Here is a 19,635-nt window from a genome sequence, read left to right as displayed (position 1 = left end):
GGGGGCACCCACATTCTGAATAAGGCATGCTCAATTCTCCATGCCTCATGATGCTCAACTCAAGACGATTACGGGAAACCACAGTGGGAACTAAGCTGTAATTTGGTGAAGCAATGCACCAAGCCAGGCTGTCGTCAGGCCAGAAGCAATCACTCAGACAGCTTTGTATTAAACTGGAAGCCTAAATCCTAAAGGAACATTGGGGAATTCTCAGTAGTCACAGATACTAGCTTGAGTGTACCCAGCACTAGAATATCGCTCGACCTGAAATGCTCACATACTGACATTTGATTTTTCAACATTCTTTTCCTCTACAACCCTCTCCCATTTTAAAGACCAAACAAGCTGGAAAAGTTAAATGAGAAGTCCAGCATCATACCTGGGGAAATGTGAAGTCAGAACTTTACTCCTTGCTGTACTCAGGTGTGTCCCAGGGACAAGTTACCCATTGTTGCTGAAGATGCTAAAAAAGATGTCACAGATCCCTCCTGAACCTAATTCAGTCTGCACCTCCTCACACGCCCTAGACAATGATCTGATTTCGCCTTCTGGCTCTGAGTTGCCTTGGAGTCTGGAGAATCTTTTAGCTTCCATTTCCCTCTCTGTTAGGTTCTCCACCTCTGAGCTGCACCAGGTCACCTGAGGAACTTGTAAGGTTTTGCTATTGAAAAGTCTCTTGGTTGTTCATTTAAAAGGAAAATGTATTTGTCCAAACCAGAAGAATCCTCTTCTGGATAATCAAATTATACTTGCAAGCTCCCGAATGTTTTGCCAAAAAAGTTCAAAAACAGTAGAAAGCGGACACAAACCCGGAGTACCGGAATCTACAGGAATTCAGGCATCTGTGTTAACAAAGCAGGTTACGTGTACATCCGAGTTTGAGAACCACAGCGGCTGGAGGATCTTAAGAGTTCTTTATTTATAGAAATGTGTTCTGTGAGTACTAAGACAGATAAACAGACACAGGTCATTAAAAGGAGTTGAGAGTTATGTGAACAAACCCAGAGCATCACTCTCTTGTCAGCAAAATCAGGTTACGAGAGATCCTCAAAGATTAAAACAATACTGTGTGCCCAGCTCGTTCTCAGCAACCCTGAATACTCTGCCTATCAAGTAGCAGGATGGATAGATAGATAGATAGACAGACAGACATATAGATAGACAGATAGATGTTTGAAAAAAGATGGGCAGAGAAGTGACCTTGGCAACAAAGTTCCTCATGTTGGTTTGTCCCTGGTTTGTGGAGGACTTAGTTCCCTTCCTTATAAATCTAAGTAAGTTCAGTCCCTCAAACTTTATCAAGGGGCAACGCGGTGCTGACCCATGTTAAGTTCCAAGTCCCACTGCTGTTTTAGTGACCAGCAGGTGTCACATGCGTGGCCTGCTTGTCCTCAGCTCTAGAGGTAGCCCACCACCGGCCCCTTAATCAGAGGCCCAAGAATGCAGACACAGCCTGCTGAGTATACAGAATGCAGGTCATCTGGACGAAGTCTACAGCTTATGAAAAATGGTTTTCCGTTTTTTGAATGACAGTTTTCTAAACTACAAGTTGATCATTTTTTTATTGTTGTTCTCTTGGACAGCATTAATAGCAATAGATGCTAAAAGCAAAGTTCAGAAAGTCTAAGTCATGGGAAGGCACAAAAGAACATTCTAGAAGGTGAGATTCCACTATGTACCTCTTGCTGTGAGCACATAAAGGCTGCCATATTCCCAAGGAAACTAATCAAGGCCTCACTTAAAGGCAACATACTGAAATGTGGGCCACCTGTCCTGGGGACAGTACAATTCTCTCCAGAGGTTTTCATTTGACAAGGTCCTAAAGCACTGGATGGATCTTGCTTGCAGAAAGGAAAAACTCAAATTAATAAGGGAGAATGTTCAGCAGCAGTTAGAATAACACTCACCTGACCCCCTCTCTGTCTGTCTGTCTGTCTGCCCCCCCCCCTCTCTCTCTCTCTCACACACACACACACACACACACACACATTTCCCACATTAATTGAGATTTTTCAGAGATTGGTAGTATCAATACTGAGTCTAAAATTCATATTGAAAAGCTTTTCTGACTTCAGCTGGGGGGGAGACACAGAGAGATAAAGACAGAGACAGACAGAGAGACAGAAGAGACACAGAGACAGAGACAAAGAGACACAAAGAGAGACTAGGTATGGCTTAGTACATGTATATGTGCATTTGTGCATGCAAGTGGAGGTCAGAGATCACCTCCACTGTTGTCCCACAGAACATGGCTTACCTTGCTTCTCTTGGAGATCAGGCCTCTCTAGCCCAGAACCCAATAAGTTGACTAGGCTAACTGACCAGTGAGCCCTAGGGATCACCTCTCTCTACCTCTTGGTTGCTGGGATTACAAGCATTCACCATCATGCTGGACTTTTCCAGTGGTTCTGGGGAGCTGATCAAACTAAAGTCTTCGTGTTTTGTGAGACAAACACTTGATTGACAGAGCTAGTCCCAAGCCTGCAGTAATTGGGTTTATAAGCCACAGGAAGGTGAGACTAACTTTAGATGCTGCCATAATTACAGCATAACACTAAAGTACCTAATACCTGTGTGCTACATTGACTTCCAGAATCTAGGAGTCTTGGTATTCTCTGACATGTGCATCCCTGAATATGACTGATCAGAGAAAAAAAGAGGTTCTCAGAAGCCAAGCATCTTGGACATGGCCACATGCAGTTGATGGGTAGCACCCAGGGCTCAGCCTGGGACCCAGGTCCTCACCATATCCAAATACTTCCCCAAGTCATGATCATTCTACAATTCAGCCAACATGGCAGCAGATGAAACTAGGTCTCTGGGGCTTTAGATGTGTCTGTCAATATTTCCCCCCTGTGCAGTAAGCATTGTTTCTTTATCAAAATGTGAACCCAAAGAATGATGTTTACTTTACCCTAAGGAGTAGAGCAGAGGGTGACGCCATTGCCTGGGTGAAGTGGGGAAAAAAACTAAGTGAAGGAATAAAACAGGAATTGCCCTGATTATTTGCTTACACCACCCAAATTCACTCTATAATGGCTTGTTCCAATTCTATTTCTGCATTTAATAGGTTTTGTGATGTTCTTCTTTGAGTAATAGAAGAAACACTTTAAGTTTGTCTGGGTGCAGGTTTCACAACCATCTGCATGGGCTATAACTAGGAGTATAAACAGGAACACAGATTTGGAGGCGAGGCTTAAAAATATACTTCCCATGTCGCCAAGATGTGAAGGGAAAGAAGCTGTGGCTTTTTTTTGTACACATATTTATTTCAGTGCTAGTAGGGCCATTTCCCTCTTAAGAGCTGAGAAAGCGCTACACAGTCCATCTGCTCACTGGCTCCAATAACCACAAGAGAACCATCTCACCTAAGCTCCTCTTTCCTCATTTGTAAAGAAGCCATGATAGTAACGGCTACTCAGAGACTATAATGCATGCCGTTGTTATAAGATGTAGAGGAAATACAAGTCATTGAACGTACTTGGAATCTTTCCTAGTCATATGATAAGTTATTATTCATTTTGTTGCTTCTTTCCTGCCTCTTAAAAACCCAACTCGAGAAACCGCACCATAAAAAATTGTTTTTTAATATTTGTGACAATGTTAGATAATATTTACAACCATTTGATGCTCTCTGGATATCTTTAGAAATTGTGTGTGTGTGTGTGTGTGTGTGTGTGTGTGTGTGTGTGTACGGGCTTAGGTATATGTATGTTGATGAATGTGTGCATAGGTATAGTTGTGCATGTGTAGGTGTGTACATGTGTGCAGTTGTGTGTGAATGTACATTGTTGATATGTGCACATGTAGGCATGTCTAGGTATTGGTGTGTGTTTGCATGTGTGTAGATATATGTGTATATGAGTGTGCATATTTATGTGTGTGTTGGAGTGTTGTTTATGCATGTGTGTATGTGTTATAGCAATACAAATAAGAAGAACAAAAACATATATGGCTTTGTTTGTCTAATGATCATTTGGGTCCTAGAAGTAATGTCTGTTTCTGTCTGTCCTACTTCTGCTGCCCACCCACATGGAAACTATGTGAAATTATCTCTTATTCTTGGCAAATCACTCATCTCATTCAATGATAATTTCTAGAACCATACAGTATTGTAGAAGGTTCTGGGAGTTGGAAAGCCTGGTTCAGACTTAATTGCTTACTAGTCCCATGTCCTATAACAGTTTCATGAACTCCTTAATGCTCTGTGAGGAATGTTCAGGGACCATCACTGTGATCCTCTGTTGAATGACTGGAAGTTATTACTAAAACACTAAATCATTAGAACACTTGGATTTATTGTGGTAACTTGTTGATATAAAACTTATTATTAATAGGTCCTGCAGCTGAATGATGAGATGATAACATCACGTAGTAACAAGTTAGTTTTGATAAGCAAGTCTTTCACACCTGCATTCCTCCACCTATCACAGAGCTATTTGTCTTTACAGACAGGAAGTCAGTCAAGCTGACTGCTACAGCAAGTAATCATAGATGCCCTATAGAAGCTCATGAGGGAGTTGCATAATTGGGAAGATAATGTTAGAGTTCTCCAGAGAAGTAGAATCAATGGGAAGAAATATATATATATATATATACATATATATATATATATATATACACACACACACACACACACACACACACACATACACATACACATATACACATACACACACACACAAATGCATACTTACACACATAGACAGAAAGGGATAAGATAATCTAAATGTGATTTGGGGCTAGCAAGTCTAAAATTTGCAGGGCAGGCTAGTGACTGGAAATCCACATAAGAGCTGGATTTGCAGTATTAAAATGATAGTCTGTAGAGCACGCCAGTTGGTTGGAAATGAGCAGAGTTTTTTCTGGGTGTTGATTTGAGACAAAGATTCTTCTTGGGCCTTCCCGCATTATGGACAATAGTGACTGACTGACTGCAAATGTTGATACATCCACAAATATCGAAACTATTAGACCAGTGTTAAATGGCAGGGCACAGTAGTCTAGCTGTCCTGAAACACAAAGTAGCCTGTTGAGAAGATCAAAAAAATCAGGAGAAACTACATGGCTAGAAAAACATCGTGAATTATTATTACCCTAGGGAGGCAAGGGAAGAGGTTATGACCACAGCATGCAAATCTGGGGCTAGAGTTACACAATTGCCAAGAGAAAATGAGGATAAGACACTTGTCAGCCAGTCTCGAAAGCAATCCAAAATGAGAAACTGTCCACAGAAATAAACAAGAAGTAAGAATTTAAGGGCACGGGCAAGATAAAGAGTCCCAGGAAGCTGTTAATTTCCGAGAAGACAGAAGAGAGAGCAAAGGGTGTCACCAGTAAGCGGATGCAAGAACATGACCAATTTACCAAAATTAAAGGATGTGAGTTTCAAGATTACAAGAGCCTACTGAGGATCGAGCACTGGCTAAATCACAGCATAGCTAAACAGCATGAAATTCCAATAATCTGACCTTCCAAAATATTGGAAAGAAAAGCAATCTGGTCCCTTGCAAGCTTCAAAGACTTTGGCGTTCCCAAGAACAACATGTAGAAGATTGCTTCAATTTCCTAGTGCAATCTAACTTCCAATGAGGTCTTAGGATTTAACTATACAAAATTCCATAAACTTTGCCTTCAACCCTATCCCGTGGGAAGCAATTATAAAATCTCCGAATGAAAGAGAGACTAAGCCAGATGAATCGAGAAACTGATCTTTAGCACGGGTATGCAGGAATGCTAGGTAGAAGATAGCCGTTCTAGGTGGAGCCCCCAGAGGTGTCAGCAAAGACCTCCTTAGCACGTGAGAGTGAGCCACCATGTGCAGCTGAGCACAGGGAGACCCAGCTGGCAAAACGCCGGGGGTAAATTTAAATAAGTAGTCAGAAAAAAGAGGAATCCAAAGCACAGGTTCATCTTTGACCATTTTTAAAGAAAAAGATATGTGTGAAAATAAAAGTCACAATTCACCAGGTAGCTTAGCTATAAATAGCATATGGTAGCTAATTACAATAATACAAATACTGTTTGTTTAATTAACACTAAAGGTTTGTAATGTATTGGGAGGGAGGGCCACAGAAGACTGCTAATGTGTGATGTGACTGATGTCTTGAAATAAAAGACAGAATGGAAATCCAGAAGAAATGATTATGTTAGAAACAATAGCAAAATATCAGCATTCTATAGCAGAAAATGAGAAACTGTCCACAGAAATAAACAAGAAGTAAGAATTTAAGGGCACGGGCAAGATAAAGAGTCCCAGGAAGCTGTTAATTTCCGAGAAGACAGAAGAGAGAGCAAAGGGTGTCACCAGTAAGCGGATGCAAGAACACGACCAATTTACCAAAATTAAAGGATGTGAGTTTCAAGATTACAAGAGCCTACTGAGGATCGAGCACTGGCTAAATCACAGCATAGCCAGTGTGTGATGTGACTGATGTCTTGAAATAAAAGACAGAATGGAAATCCAGAAGAAAATGATTATGTTAGAAACAATAGCAAAATATCAGCATTCTATAGCAGAAAATGCTAAAATACTGAAGTGGGTCCAGGCTGTTCCTAAGGGGGTATAAATACTGTGATGGACAATGCAAAACTCATGGGGCATCCCTCTTTACTAGATGTGTGTCTAACTCTTAAAGACAATGACTTCATGGTCATGGTAATGTAGCCTTTCCACCCCGAGGCACGTGTAAGACTGAGTCTTCATTCGCCTGATAGTGTTGTTTGTGGTGCAGACATCAGTGCCTAGTTTTGTACGGCAGGTTCATGAGTAGAACATGAAAGGCATGCAAGGACGTAGCTCTGCAAAGGGGCTATGAAGAGTTAGGCATTGGGTTCCGGTCGAGTTGACTCGGCCTCACTTGGAGTTCAGGGCAGGAGGGAGCGTGGCACCGATGGCTTCTCCCATCTGGAGCTGTCACATTTGCAGAAGCCTGATAGACAGAGCACTGCCACCTCCTTCACCATCCTGGTCTCTGCTCGTAGGGTCTCTGACAAGATCAGAGAGTCCTTTAAAGAATGGATAATTAGGTGAAATTATTGTGGGCTAACATGGGGTACAAACTGCACCCTGTTATTTTTTTTTACGGCAAATGAATTCCACGTAGCCAGTGTACTGATCAACTTTGGAGTTCAGGCCTTGCTTAAGATGAGGAATGGAGAGGACCTGTCACAGCTGAGTCCAAAGCCGCGAATCCCTGAGGCATCCCCAGCTCATGAGGCCCTCTGTTTTCCCCAGGCTATCAGTGTTCCTGTCTCTCGCAGTTCACGGGGACAAACTGTGAATCAGAGATCACAGCCTGCTTCCCTAACCCCTGCCGGAATGGAGGATCCTGTGACCCCATAGGAAACACCTTCATCTGCAGCTGTAAAGCCGGCCTCACAGGTGTCACGTAAGTGAGACTGCTCAAGGACCTCTCTCTACTCGCTCCTTATCCTAAGGAAACAACCCAGCATGTAGTTCGTTAGGATAAATGGATACGCTGCTGTCTTCCCTACATGGTGTTCGCTGGGCTGGCTGAAGGGAAAGTGACTGAAGTGCAAACGCCAAGCCCTGAGGTCAGATGCCTTACACCCTTGTTGATAAGTAGGGGAGCATGAACTTGTAATCCTAAGACTGGGATTTCCTGGGATTCCTTAACCAGTCAGCCTATCCATTAACCAGTCAGCCTAACCAAACTGCGTGCTTTGGGGTCAGTGAAAGATGGGGTCCCTCACACAAATAAAGATGGGAAGTGATGGAGAAAGACATCCGAGACCAATCTCTTGTCTCCATAGGCACATAGACACAAACACACTGATGAGGAAATGCATCACATGCACACTTGTGTGCATGCACATGCATGTGAGCACACACACATACAAACAGCAGTAGCGACACTGTTTAAATTCAGTCAATGTTAGTAAGGACCACAGGGCTGTATCTAATTTGTATGTTTTACTTTATCCTTTTGCGCTCTCAAGCTTATTCAATCCTCATGCATTTTACAATGTTGAAGACACTTCTTTTGTTAAATGTGCTTAGCACCACCTACGTCTTCCAGTATAATTCTGAGACACACATAAAACTTGCTTCCCAGAACCTGCCAACTGGACTCCACTACCTGGTGTTTAATGACTATTCTGAGAAATTAATCCTTACCTCTCCTTTGAAAACCCCTTTCCTCCAGCAAATGAGTGAAATTAAAGTGTTAGCCAGACAGGAATGGAATGCTTTAAATTCTGAGTAAAAGGCCACTTCCAGGCACCCTTGATCAGTTCAGAAGTACATACGTGTGCTCTCAGCAAGTGATAGTCTAATTACAGATCAGCTTGGCATGTTCATTAGAGCAACTCTCAGAGGACTCCACCAAAAAATACTTAGCTGAGCTTGAATCGCTGGATGTAATTTAAAGTAATGAAGCTGCATTTATTTTTAAATACTCTGTGATTCTAACTAATTTCTGATTGACCTAGCCCCAATCTGTTCAAATTAGGGATATTGGGACTACATTTTAGAAGGTGGATCACCAACACTATGGGTGAATCAGACTCTTTTGATGAACATATCAGGGCAATTACTTAAGTAGAGAAGCATGAAGAAGGAGAGAAGTTTTAACTCTGTGCTTTGAGTGTTAAAGTAAGAAGGATTCAGATTTAAAAGTTACTGGGGCCCAAGAGATAGACCAATGATTTAGAGTGCTTGCTTGCTGCTCTTTCAGAGGACCTAAATTCGGTTCCCAGCACCCATACTGAGTAGTTTACAACCACCTGTAATTCCAGCTCCAAAGGATCAAATGCCTTCATCTAGTCTGTGCAAGCACCTGCATATGCATGGTACACAGATGCACACACACACACACACACACACACACACACACACGCTTAAAATAGGTGTAAAAGCCTACTGTGTAGCTATAGTGCTGTAGAGATAAAAACTGTCTAGACATGCACCAATGCTCATCCTAGTCCATCTCTCTCACTTGGTGCAGCCACCCAGGTTTCCCTGTAGAAACGCTGGTGGGTTTGATTATGAGATCCTATGTGGCACTGTCAGGGAAGGGGGGCTAGTTTTTTTACGCGATGTGAGAAATGTATACTATATGCTCTTTCTAGACTTGCACAGTTTTAAATTCTAAGGTGCACCTGACACAGGGAATTTGAAGAGGGTGTCTTTTCCACACCACCAAACATTCTCCTCTTTATACCCCTCTCCCACCAGCTCTTCCCTTCCTAAATCTCACGAGGACCTGAGAAGGCAAAGTAATGGGCAAGGGCTCAGTGGACACAGAAATGGCTGGATTCACCCTTGGGTATGTGCACCTGTGTGCATACACACATGCACACATACATATGAACACACACACACACACACACACACACAAGGTACTGTACTTTGTAGGGGCTTCCTTCTGCTCTAAAGCTTTTGTCTCAGCTCTGCTACGGTGGTCCTGATGTTAGAAGGTCTTTGTTGTGCTTTGTCGCTGAAGGTGCGAGGATGACGTTGACGAGTGTGAGCGAGAAGAGTGTGAGAACGGGGGTTCCTGTGTCAACCTGTTCGGCTCCTTCTTCTGCAACTGCACGCCAGGCTATGTAGGCCAGTACTGTGGCTTGCGCCCTGTGGTTGTGCCCAACATCCAAGCTGGCCACTCATACGTGGGAAAGGAGGAGCTGATAGGCATCGCTGTGGTCCTCTTCGTCATCTTCACCCTGATTGTGCTCTTCATCGTCTTTCGCAAGAAGGTCTTTCGAAAGAACTACTCTCGCAACAACATCACATTAGTGCAGGACCCGGCCACAGCTGCGTTGCTGCATAAGAGCAATGGCATCCCCTTCCGCAGCCTGCGTGCAGGAGATGGGCGCAACGTGTACCAGGAGGTGGGGCCCCCGCAGGTGCCGGTGCGCCCCATGGCCTACACACCCTGCTTCCAGAGCGACTCAAGGAGCAACCTGGACAAAGGCCTGGACGCGCTGGGTGGGGAACCACAGGAGCTGAGCACATTCCACCCGGAATCGCCACGCATCCTCACAGCAAGGCGGGGTGTGGTGGTGTGCAGCGTGGCCCCCAACCTCCCAGCTGTGTCACCCTGCCGCTCAGACTGCGACTCCATCCGGAAGAATGGCTGGGACACGGGATCTGAAAGTGAGTAAGACGCAAGGATAGACAGGTGTCCTAGGAAGCCCCTGGGTCTCAACAGCTCCACCCGATGCTAAGTTCTGAGGAGGGAGAAAGGAAAGACAGTCTCATGACACAAGAGAGGGAAGAACACAGGCAGGTGGACCCAGGTGCTCTTCTCTGACCTCCTGCTGCAAGATAACAACCTCTGAGGGAAGCCCTGGCGGCGGAGCCCTGGGATGGGGAAAGAGTTGAGTGTGACTGGATTGGTTGTTGAGCAGCAGGCAGAAGGCGGGACTTAGGATCCACGGTGTGGCATCAGAATGAGACTAAAGCGAGCTCTGTTGTCTGTCTTATCAGCAGGCCACACAGTCATTTACACGTCCTCACAGTTTAAGAAGTCCTCTGCAGCAGGAGACTTGTGCTATGCTGTATGTGCTGGGGAGAAGGGAGGGGTGGGTTCTAAATGTTCCTGCAGAGCATGTGCAGACAACACAGTAACTGGTGCTTCTGGACAAGGGGAATCTTACTAAGGAGTCCTTGAGCAAGAGTCAATTTCAGCAGGAAACGATTGGAGAGGGTCTCCTAGTAGCAGGAAGCAGCCAGCTCAGCATTGAGGATGTGTGCCTGAGTTCCTGGGATGGGGTTGAGGGGCATCGAGACTTCAAAGAGGTGACAATTGGCCATCATCTGCATAATGCATACATTGCATATTGCATATTGTAGGAGGCTCGGTTCATTGAGGGGCAAGAGAGAGTAGGCCGACTAGACCTCTGAAAGAAGCTAGGAGATGCTTGTTTGGGAGCAGAGAGCAGAAGAGAAAAAAAAGGAGGGGAAGAGATGTGGCTTTTATAATAGAAGCCAAGCGTGTGTATAAGGTTCATAGTATGAAGTACCAGGAACAGACTAAGGAAAAGAAAAAGAATTTTATATGTACATATATATGTATGCATATACATACACATATGCATACTCTTACACACACACACACACACACACACACACACACACACAGAGCTATAGATTAGCTGTAGATGTGAGGGGTAAACACCTCGATTTGACTAGAGTGCTGAGGTAGATGGAGCTACCACTGCTCCCCTGTGTGCCTGCTGGCTGCTCGGACCATCACACATCATGGGGAGCATTATCAGCTCCGGAGAAGCTGAGGGCAGGACCTGAGCACCGGGTTTGAAGTCTGTAGCTCTTCGCAGGACTGCTCTAGAGGTCCAGCAGAGAGGAGGCAGAGGAGAGGACCAGCGCTGCTCCATGGGAGGGGAGACCCAGGGTGAGCCTTCCCGTACTAGTGCCCTGGGAACATCATGTCCTGGGGTCTTAACAGGAATTGAGGATCGTAACTGTGCTGTGCAGAGGATCCTTTTTGATTGTTGCTTCTTTGTTTAGTGGATCTTCCTCTTTAAGAACTTACTATGCAGAGTAGGGCCTAGAACTAAATGACATCCACCGGCCTCTGCCCCCCTCGTCCTAGAATTAAAGGTGTGTGTAATAACACCCAGCCAAACAACTCTTTCTCAACTTAGGAAAGGAATGGAGTTTTGAATAAAGGCAAAGCAAAGCCACCAGGGCTAGCTGACCGCATATTCCTAGGTGTTCAAGGGTCAGCTATGCAGACCCTGCCCTTTGTGAAAGTACAGTGTGGTGTTTTGTGGCATTGCTGCTGGGAGATGAATTTCTCCCTGGTGTCTCTCTGCATTTCTATCAGCTGTTTATCCAAAGCTCTGACTTCATTATCTGAAAGCAGATGGGGAGTCCTCATGTTTCCTCCTGATATTACTCTTTATAGGAGGAATGACAATTCCTGTGGTTGCAAAACAGAGTAACTATCCCCTTAATCACAGGTCCGTGTCTCTTTGTACACTCACATCCCGGGATGCTCTCAAGTATTTCTTGGAGAACATTTTCTATCCCCACCTAGTTATGTGACAGCTTTATTTCCAGAATCCATCTCAGGCCCAAACTCAAATCTTCCCCTGAAGTATCATTGGATTTTATAGAATACATTTGCCTCTTTGCTAAACAAGACAGAGTTAGAGCTGGTGAGACAATCTCTGGGCAACTAATGCATTTTGGACTTAACCACCTCAAGAAATGGAACCTTTTATTGCTTCCTACGTCTACTAAATTGGAAAGGTGTGTGTGTGTGTGTGTGTGTGTGTGTGTTAGAGGGGGGGGCTGCCTATTTCCCTATAGCAGAGAGAGAGAAATCCACCAACTGACAGAGAAAACTCACATTTGTCTCCCCTCTCACCAGACAGAGCAGAGAACACAGGCAGCCCCAGAATGAAACACCACTGCCCTCTAGAAGGCAGAGCTGAAAATCCCACTGATCCCCAGAGATGGAAGCCGGAAGAACTAGAACGGCTTTCTTGCCTATAAAATATTTATGCCCCTGTTTTTAGAGTAATCTCATTTAACCTGGTGTTGACACCACATCGGTTCATGTAAATGACATAAATTAAGTCTGAATGAAGAGCAGCTCGGCTCCTCCAGCGTCCCTTCACTCTCCCCACAGTCTGCACGTGGGGGCAGGAAGTTACCTTCAGCTGACAGCTATTCAGAAGCTCATTTACTATGGGTTAAGGGTTTCGAATCCATAATGTAAATCACTTGATTGACAGACCTTTGCCCCCTATGGCACAATCAATTTCCCATTGTGGAGCTAACGTATTTTCTTGAAGCAAATAAAAAAAATCCTCTAAGAAAAAGGGGAAGAGAGAGAGAGAGAGAGAGAGAGAGAGAGAGAGAGAGAGAGAGAGAGAGAGAGAGAGAAAGGCTGAAAGCCTGCATAGGCTGAGTGTTGTTTCTGCTCTCTCTTGCTGTTCGTGAAGACAAAGGGGCTGAAGACACAGGAGAAGTGACCTGCTTCGCGAACAGTAATAAAGGCAGCAACTCAGAAGTTCAGTCCCTCAGCTCCTTCCAGTCGGATTCTGGCGATGACAACGGTAAGCGCTTTCCTGCTGGGTGCTGGGGACAGCAAGTGAGAAGGGGACACCACTGTGCAGTTTCTTGTCCTGCTCCTTGGCCTCTGACTGATTTTTACCCAGTGTTTGGAGTCCTTGGCAGCGACCTAATAAGTCACTGGTCAGAGTGGGATCTACATGGGGGTATGGGTGGATGACAGCCCTAGGCATGAGTTCTCTCTGACATAGATGACGACAGAATTGCTTCCTCCCCATTGACAGTTGACAGCCAATAGGATACTGTGTTCCTTTTCTGTGCTCTTTGGGGCCTCTCACCTCCCAGTTCTACATTCAGCCACCACATTGCCAGACATTAGTTTGGAGACAGAGCGGCTTCTCTGTAGAGCCAGCGATGTCTTCGTTCCATTGAATTTCCTGTCTCATCATTTGGGGTCATGGGATTTTGGAGAACTGATGAAAATCATGACCCAGCTCCTCAGAAAAATGCCCATCTGCCAGAACGCTGCACCCAAGTCCTTGCAGCTCACAGAAGGCGTTCAGAACTCTGAGTCTGGAGCCTCCAGCTCCCGTGAACCTGTGCTGGCAGAGAAAGGGCTGGTGTTCCTGACTAGGAGAACAGCTGTGGAGGACGAGCCGGAACGGGAGAAGCAAGTCAGTGTAGCAAACATTCGTCAAGTGGTGCTAAAGCAAGAGTCACTTCAAATGCTCATCCAGGGGCCAGCAGCCCCACCCGAGCCAACACCTAAGGCTGCCCCTCCCATTTACATGCAGTTGACAAGGAAAACAGTAACACTTGATAATGTAACTTTCAACACGTGGACCCTTGCTAACCCACAGAATGCCACGTCCTGAGCTCAATGGTTTGAACATAAGAAAGCAGCATAAAGATACCATAGCCAAGTCTCTGTGCACACACAGGGAAAGTGACAATAGTTTGCTCTATCGTACATAACCCAGGTCTCTCCCACATGTTCACCCAACACTAGCCACCCCTGAAGAAGTTTCAATGCAGGGGCTAGGAAGATGGCTTCCTTAGTAAGAGCACACTTGTTCTGTATACAAGAATCCGAGTTAGAATCCCCAGCACCTACATAAAATCTCATGCATGTGGTGCATTTCTAGTCTGAGCATTGTGGGTAAGAGACAGGCCAGCCAGCCAAGCCAACATGCTTCCTCTTCACTGAAGACCCTGTCTCAAGGTAATACGCTTACAAGGGAAAGAGGAAAACACTTAGGCATCCTGCTTTGATCTCCACATGTGATCACGCAGGCATGAGTGTGCAAACATGCATTACCACACACAAACATACAAACATACACTCAAGAGTGTGCGCAGTCATGAACACACACACACACACACGCACACACACACACACTAGCATACATATCTACAGAATAACAAACCATGTAAACCATGTAACTGTATTTCTTTTGACAATTTTCAAACCAAACACACAAGCCTCTGCCCCGGGTGTGTTGGCTTTGATGCATCCTCTTTTTCCTTCACATCCAGCAAGAAGAAAAGCTACAGCGAGTTTGCATATTATGTTAAACATCGAGAACTTATAGTTTCAAAAACCAGGCATGAGCTCCAGCCATAATGTTCTGGCCAATGGCTCTCAAAGGGTCTATAACTCACACACCTACCCCTTCGTTATCAGTGTCTAGACACTAGACCCTTTCATCTGAAGTCATGAATATCAAAGAAAACTCAATAGACCAGAGATCCCCTTCACATACCCCAAGCCTCACAGCAGGAGATAGGCTTCCGGCTGATCCGGACCATCCATGACATGTGTGAAGCCATTAGACTGTTATCAGTTCAAAGGTTTCTACACCATTGACATTGGATTCAGGCACATTGCCAAGCAACAAGAAATCTCCCCGGGAACAGTGAAATCTTCCTCTGAGGGTCTCCGTCAGCCACTATCTTCCTGGTGACAGGTGATAGGTTGTAAAGAAATGACTCAGAGACCTTTGGCCACCATGCCTTTTAGGAGCACTGCCTCCCATTGCTCTAGGATTTTCCTTCTGTTCCAGCAATCCCAGATATCAATATATAAGCATCCTCTTGTCACCTGCCCTGAGGAACAGACTTTGGAAAGGCTATGGGGGGTTGTGTGTAACATCTTTGTTATTGTTGTTATTACTCGTTAACCTGTGTTTGAAATATGTAACTAACCAGGACCTGTCCTCCCTTTCCCTCCTGTCTTCTTTTCCTGCCAAAAGCGTCCATAGTGACTGTCATTCAACTTGTCAACAATGTAGTTGACTCTATAGAGAATGAAGGTATTTACAGTTTGTTTTTTATTTCTGTTCCTTTGTTAGTTTCTTCCTTTCATAGCATGTCTGTGTCTGTCTAGAAAATTTGCTTCTGTGGTACTTTATCTGGGGCTGAAAGTGCAATATAATGGTGATTTTAAATAAGATGATAACAGGGTTGTGGATTTAGCTCTGTGATAGATGTCTTGTCTGCCTAGCCCAAGACTCTAAATTTGGTCTTCAGCACCAGGGGAAAAAAAATCAAGTAAAATTCCAGATTTATCTCTGTGGGTTGCAATAAACTTAACAATTGTGAAAGAAAATCTAGTTCGATTTTATTTAAATATCTATGTTCCCTTATCAAATCTCTTCAAAGTAAAGAATATTCATTTGCAATCCAAGTTAATCAGTTAATATTGCATTCATTCTAGTATTTGTTGAATACCTGAAATGAGCTGTGGAAACTTATAAAATCATCACAAATAGCAATGTTATGAGGTTTAATTTAAAATCAGGTAATTTTGCTAGTGCTTTAGTAAAATTATAGCAAAATACAGATGGAATTTGTGTATTAATTTCCTAAATAGCAGTAGGAAGAGATTTTTAAAAGAAAAAAATCTAAACTCAGGGTTAGGCCTAGGTTTTCTGGGAGTAGTTTTAAAGTAGTTGTAAAGCTTCTGCAGTAACTGTTTATCTCTTCCCATGACCCGAATGGCCAGATTCACGTTTCTTTTTGTGTTTGAACAGTGTCTGTTATGGACCAAGGACAGAATTACAACAGAGGTGACTGTGCCACTACCCAGAGTAACAGTTCATGTCTGTGTTTCCCACTGCTCTGCTGCTCTTACCATGCCCCTCGCCCCAGCCCCTCTCAGTCTCGCAGTCTGAGTTTTGCATGTTCCAGGTGTCTTGTATGCTCAGCTCAACGTGCATTCATTCCCGGCCCCGTTCCCTGTGAATGGAATTCTCCCAGTTACCTGCCAAGCTCCTTGCTTTTTGCAGTTCACAGTGCACCCGTGCATCTGTGCCAGCCCGGCCTTGTGCACAGCATGTGGATGGGAGAGGGGTAGGGATGGATATTGAAGATTTGAAGTCTGTGTCCATCAGCATGCCTTGGGTGGCCACATCTCTGGGCCTAGTGAACAGTGAGTCCGCACCAGCCAGGCTCCTTTTCTCTGTGCTCTCTCTCTCTCCAGGCCAGAGCATGACTGGCCCTAATGGGCCTTTGTAGAGAGCTAGCGTATGACCTTGGCTTTTAGGGTCTCCTGGTCTTTAGAAATGCATGACAGGCTCACCCCTGCTCTTCGTTCATCTTCGCCCCTCCTAGTGGAGAGGAAATTAATCATCTGGATTTCCCCCCTTACAGCCTATCACTGGGACACCTCTGACTGGATGCCTGGGGCACGGCTGTCTGATATTGAAGAAATGCCCAACTATGAGAGCCAAGATGGAGGGGCGGCACACCAGGGTAGCACAAGAGAGCTGGAGAGTGACTACTACCTAGGCGGATATGACATCGATAGTGAATACCCACCACCTCATGAAGAAGAGTTCCTGAGTCAGGATCAGCTACCCCCACCACTGCCAGAGGACTTCCCGGAACAGTATGAGGCCCTGCCTCCCTCCCAGCCCACCTCTCTCACTGGCACCATGAGCCCAGACTGCAGGAGAAGGCCCCGGTTTCACCCCAGCCAGTACCTTCCTCCTCACCCACTCCCCGGTGAAACGGATTTGGGGGGCCCACCCTCCAGCTGTGATTTTAGTACTTTTGCAGTAAGCATGAACCAGGGCACAGAGGTCATGGCCCCCACAGACAGTGTGTCTCTGTCCTTGCACAATTCCAGAGGCACCTCATCCTCAGATATGTCAGCCCGCTGTGGCTTTGATGATTCTGAGGTAGCCATGAGTGACTACGAGAGCGCGGGCGAGCTCAGCCTCACCAACCTTCACATTCCCTTTGTGGAAACGCAGCACCAGACCCAGGTGTAGAGGACACCCATAGGTGCTGCGCCCAGACTATCACAGCATGGAAGAAAGGAAGCTGTACTTGTGTTGGATGGAGAGAAGTCTGTGGAAATGTGGATTTTCTATGAGGAACGCCTTCGCAAGTCTTACTGTCACAAGCAAGCTGGACTCCCAGAGTGACACGGAGAGGCTCAGAACTGTTTCAGGGGGACAGGGGAGCTGACAGACTTTGTTGTGGGTGTTGGCGGCTTGGAATGCAAAGGAGAAGAAATGAGTTTACTAAGTTAAATGGGAGATCCTGAATGGCATTGTGTATTATTGTGACCCGGAAAGTACGGAACCAGAGATCCTTACAATATTTAGCCTGCCACCATCAGAGGGGCATCATTGCATGTTTTTGGGGCCAAGGAAGTGAGAATAGTAGATATGTCTGTCAGAAAAGTTAGTGTTGTAGATGAAGGAGACGTGAGAGCTAAGCACGAGTGTGGGCAGAAGCCTTAGAAGCCAATGCTGTTGTTTGAACGAGCTGCCTAATTTTCAGCTATAAAATTAGGTTTGAGTAACATGCTCAGTGTGCTCAGATTTTTTTTCGTTTGTGTTAAGCATCCAGTATAATAATGTTGGGTTTTGTGATCTCTGAGAAAGTTACCAAGAAAGCAATAAGAGGCTGCCTAGGGGGTGGGTCGTGGGAGGTTACTGTCCAAATGTTAGAAAATCCCGGATGAGTTTGTTGTTTTTGTGTTTTCTGTCGAATATTCCTGGCCATACCTATGGTTCTAACATTGCTGCCAAAACTGGGCCTTGTTAGTAGTATTGCTCTCTAGGATGAGACGTATTTGAAAGTCACAATTCAGAGGAGAGGGGACGGGATACAGTCAGTTTTCAGCCTAGGTAATCACAATTCTCCACACCACAAGTGAAAGTTGTGTTATTCTAAGCTGGTAATGATATCATTATAAATACTCTTAGGTTTTTAAGAAGAAAGTAGGTAATGACTATGTGTACATTAAGTTGTGTGTGTGTGTGTGTGTGTGAGTGTGTGTATGTGTGAGTGTGTATATGCGTGTACGCATGCGTGCGTGTGAGGAGGACCTAGGTATCACTCTGAGTGAACTCACTACAGCTGCTCTTGAGGAAAGCTGCCCCAAAGGGTTTAGGACTCAGTGTTGGAAATCCTGGGGTGAGCAAAGAGCGCTCACCTTTGATTTCTCTGATCTTTAGTATTACGGAAACACCAAATGCCATATCTTACTCCGATTCAGTTAACCTTATTTTAGTACTGCCATTTATATTAACTTAAAGCAAGTACTGTGATTTTTTTAAAGACAGTGTTTTATAATTTTCCAGAACTACTATTTGAAACTGTGTAACGTTTGATTACACGCTGGGGTTTCCCTCCCATCTAACCCGTGGGCTTCGGCCATCACCTTCCCAGAACAGAATGCTCCTCCCACTGAAAACACAAAGACCCAAGCTCCGAAAGTTAAGGTTAGCAGTGGAGTTGACTTTCCTCTCTCACTTTGATCAGCCGTGGCCACCGCCTTTGCGGTGACCATGGGAAATGAATGCATATTTGCACATTCGCCTCATGAGCAAATCTCAGTATGGATGGCTCCTACTGACACCGGCACTGGTGTGTGAAGAGAGCTGTCTGAGATCTGCCAATCACCTCCTCGACTGTCTCTAATCCTCTTACTTCTTTGTAGGAGTCAGTGTTTCCGAACATCTGTCATTAAAACAATTCCCTTTCATCCCTCTCTTCCTGAGTTAGTAGATACCCTCGTCAGGTCTCTCTGAGTTTCTCTTCCATTCTCTTGGTCAGACTCTCCATGGACGCATTATCCACACTGTGGTTTTGAAATCAATTAATTTCACTAAGGCCGCTTTCAAGAGTCAAGTCTTTAGTATTTTTCTTACGTAAGAAGCACATTTGCAAGAATCACAAAGAAAATGACAAACTAATGGTCCAGAGTTGAATCACTGCTGTGCTTTTAATAACACAACAGCATAAAACCATGAAAGTAAAACCAACAATTCATTTCTTGCCCCCAGGAAATATGAGATGAGATTCATGCCAATGAGTCACCAGTGCTTAGCCAGCATCTCTTCCAGAGAGAACGCCTGGCTGACCCTATAATGAAGGCATAAATAGAGCTAGCTGCAGGCAGAGGTGCAGGCGCCGAAGAATTCTCTGCCCAATCTCTCCTCTGACCTACATAAAATACTTATTTCTTTAGGACACCTTCCCGCTAAATAAATTTCAGCAGAATAGCTCTACAGACTTTCCAGATGAACACTGGGTCTATCGGATTACTTATCTGTAAATGTATGAAATCGATCCTCTTTTTTAAAAAAAATTAGATTTTCTTACACATT

The 19,635-nt window shown here is 44.7% G+C and overlaps 1 protein-coding gene across 4 annotated transcripts in view; it reads left to right on the top strand.

The window, feature by feature from the left end:
* Fat3 (FAT atypical cadherin 3) overlaps positions 1-17,827 on the top strand; it is a 456,579-nt gene extending 438,752 nt beyond the window's left edge. For 2 of the 4 annotated variants that reach the window (XM_032911175.1, XM_032911174.1), the window contains 6 exons: positions 7,238-7,391; positions 9,468-10,120; positions 12,940-13,053; positions 15,262-15,321; positions 16,042-16,077; positions 16,661-17,827. In XM_032911175.1, coding sequence (XP_032767066.1) covers positions 7,238-7,391; positions 9,468-10,120; positions 12,940-13,053; positions 15,262-15,321; positions 16,042-16,077; positions 16,661-17,283 — 1,640 coding nt within the window. In that variant the 3' untranslated portion in view covers positions 17,284-17,827. The remainder of the gene's footprint in view (positions 1-7,237; positions 7,392-9,467; positions 10,121-12,939; positions 13,054-15,261; positions 15,322-16,041; positions 16,078-16,660) is intronic. The other 2 variants (XM_032911177.1, XM_032911176.1) reach the window with 1 other exon arrangement.
* The last annotated feature ends 1,808 nt before the right edge of the window (positions 17,828-19,635 follow it).

This window comes from Rattus rattus, chromosome 8 (assembly GCF_011064425.1).
Source record: "Rattus rattus isolate New Zealand chromosome 8, Rrattus_CSIRO_v1, whole genome shotgun sequence".
In the NCBI taxonomy this organism is placed as follows: Eukaryota; Metazoa; Chordata; class Mammalia; order Rodentia; family Muridae; genus Rattus; species Rattus rattus.
Note: the sequence above shows the minus strand (reverse complement) of the source record. Positions and strands in the feature narration are given on the sequence as shown.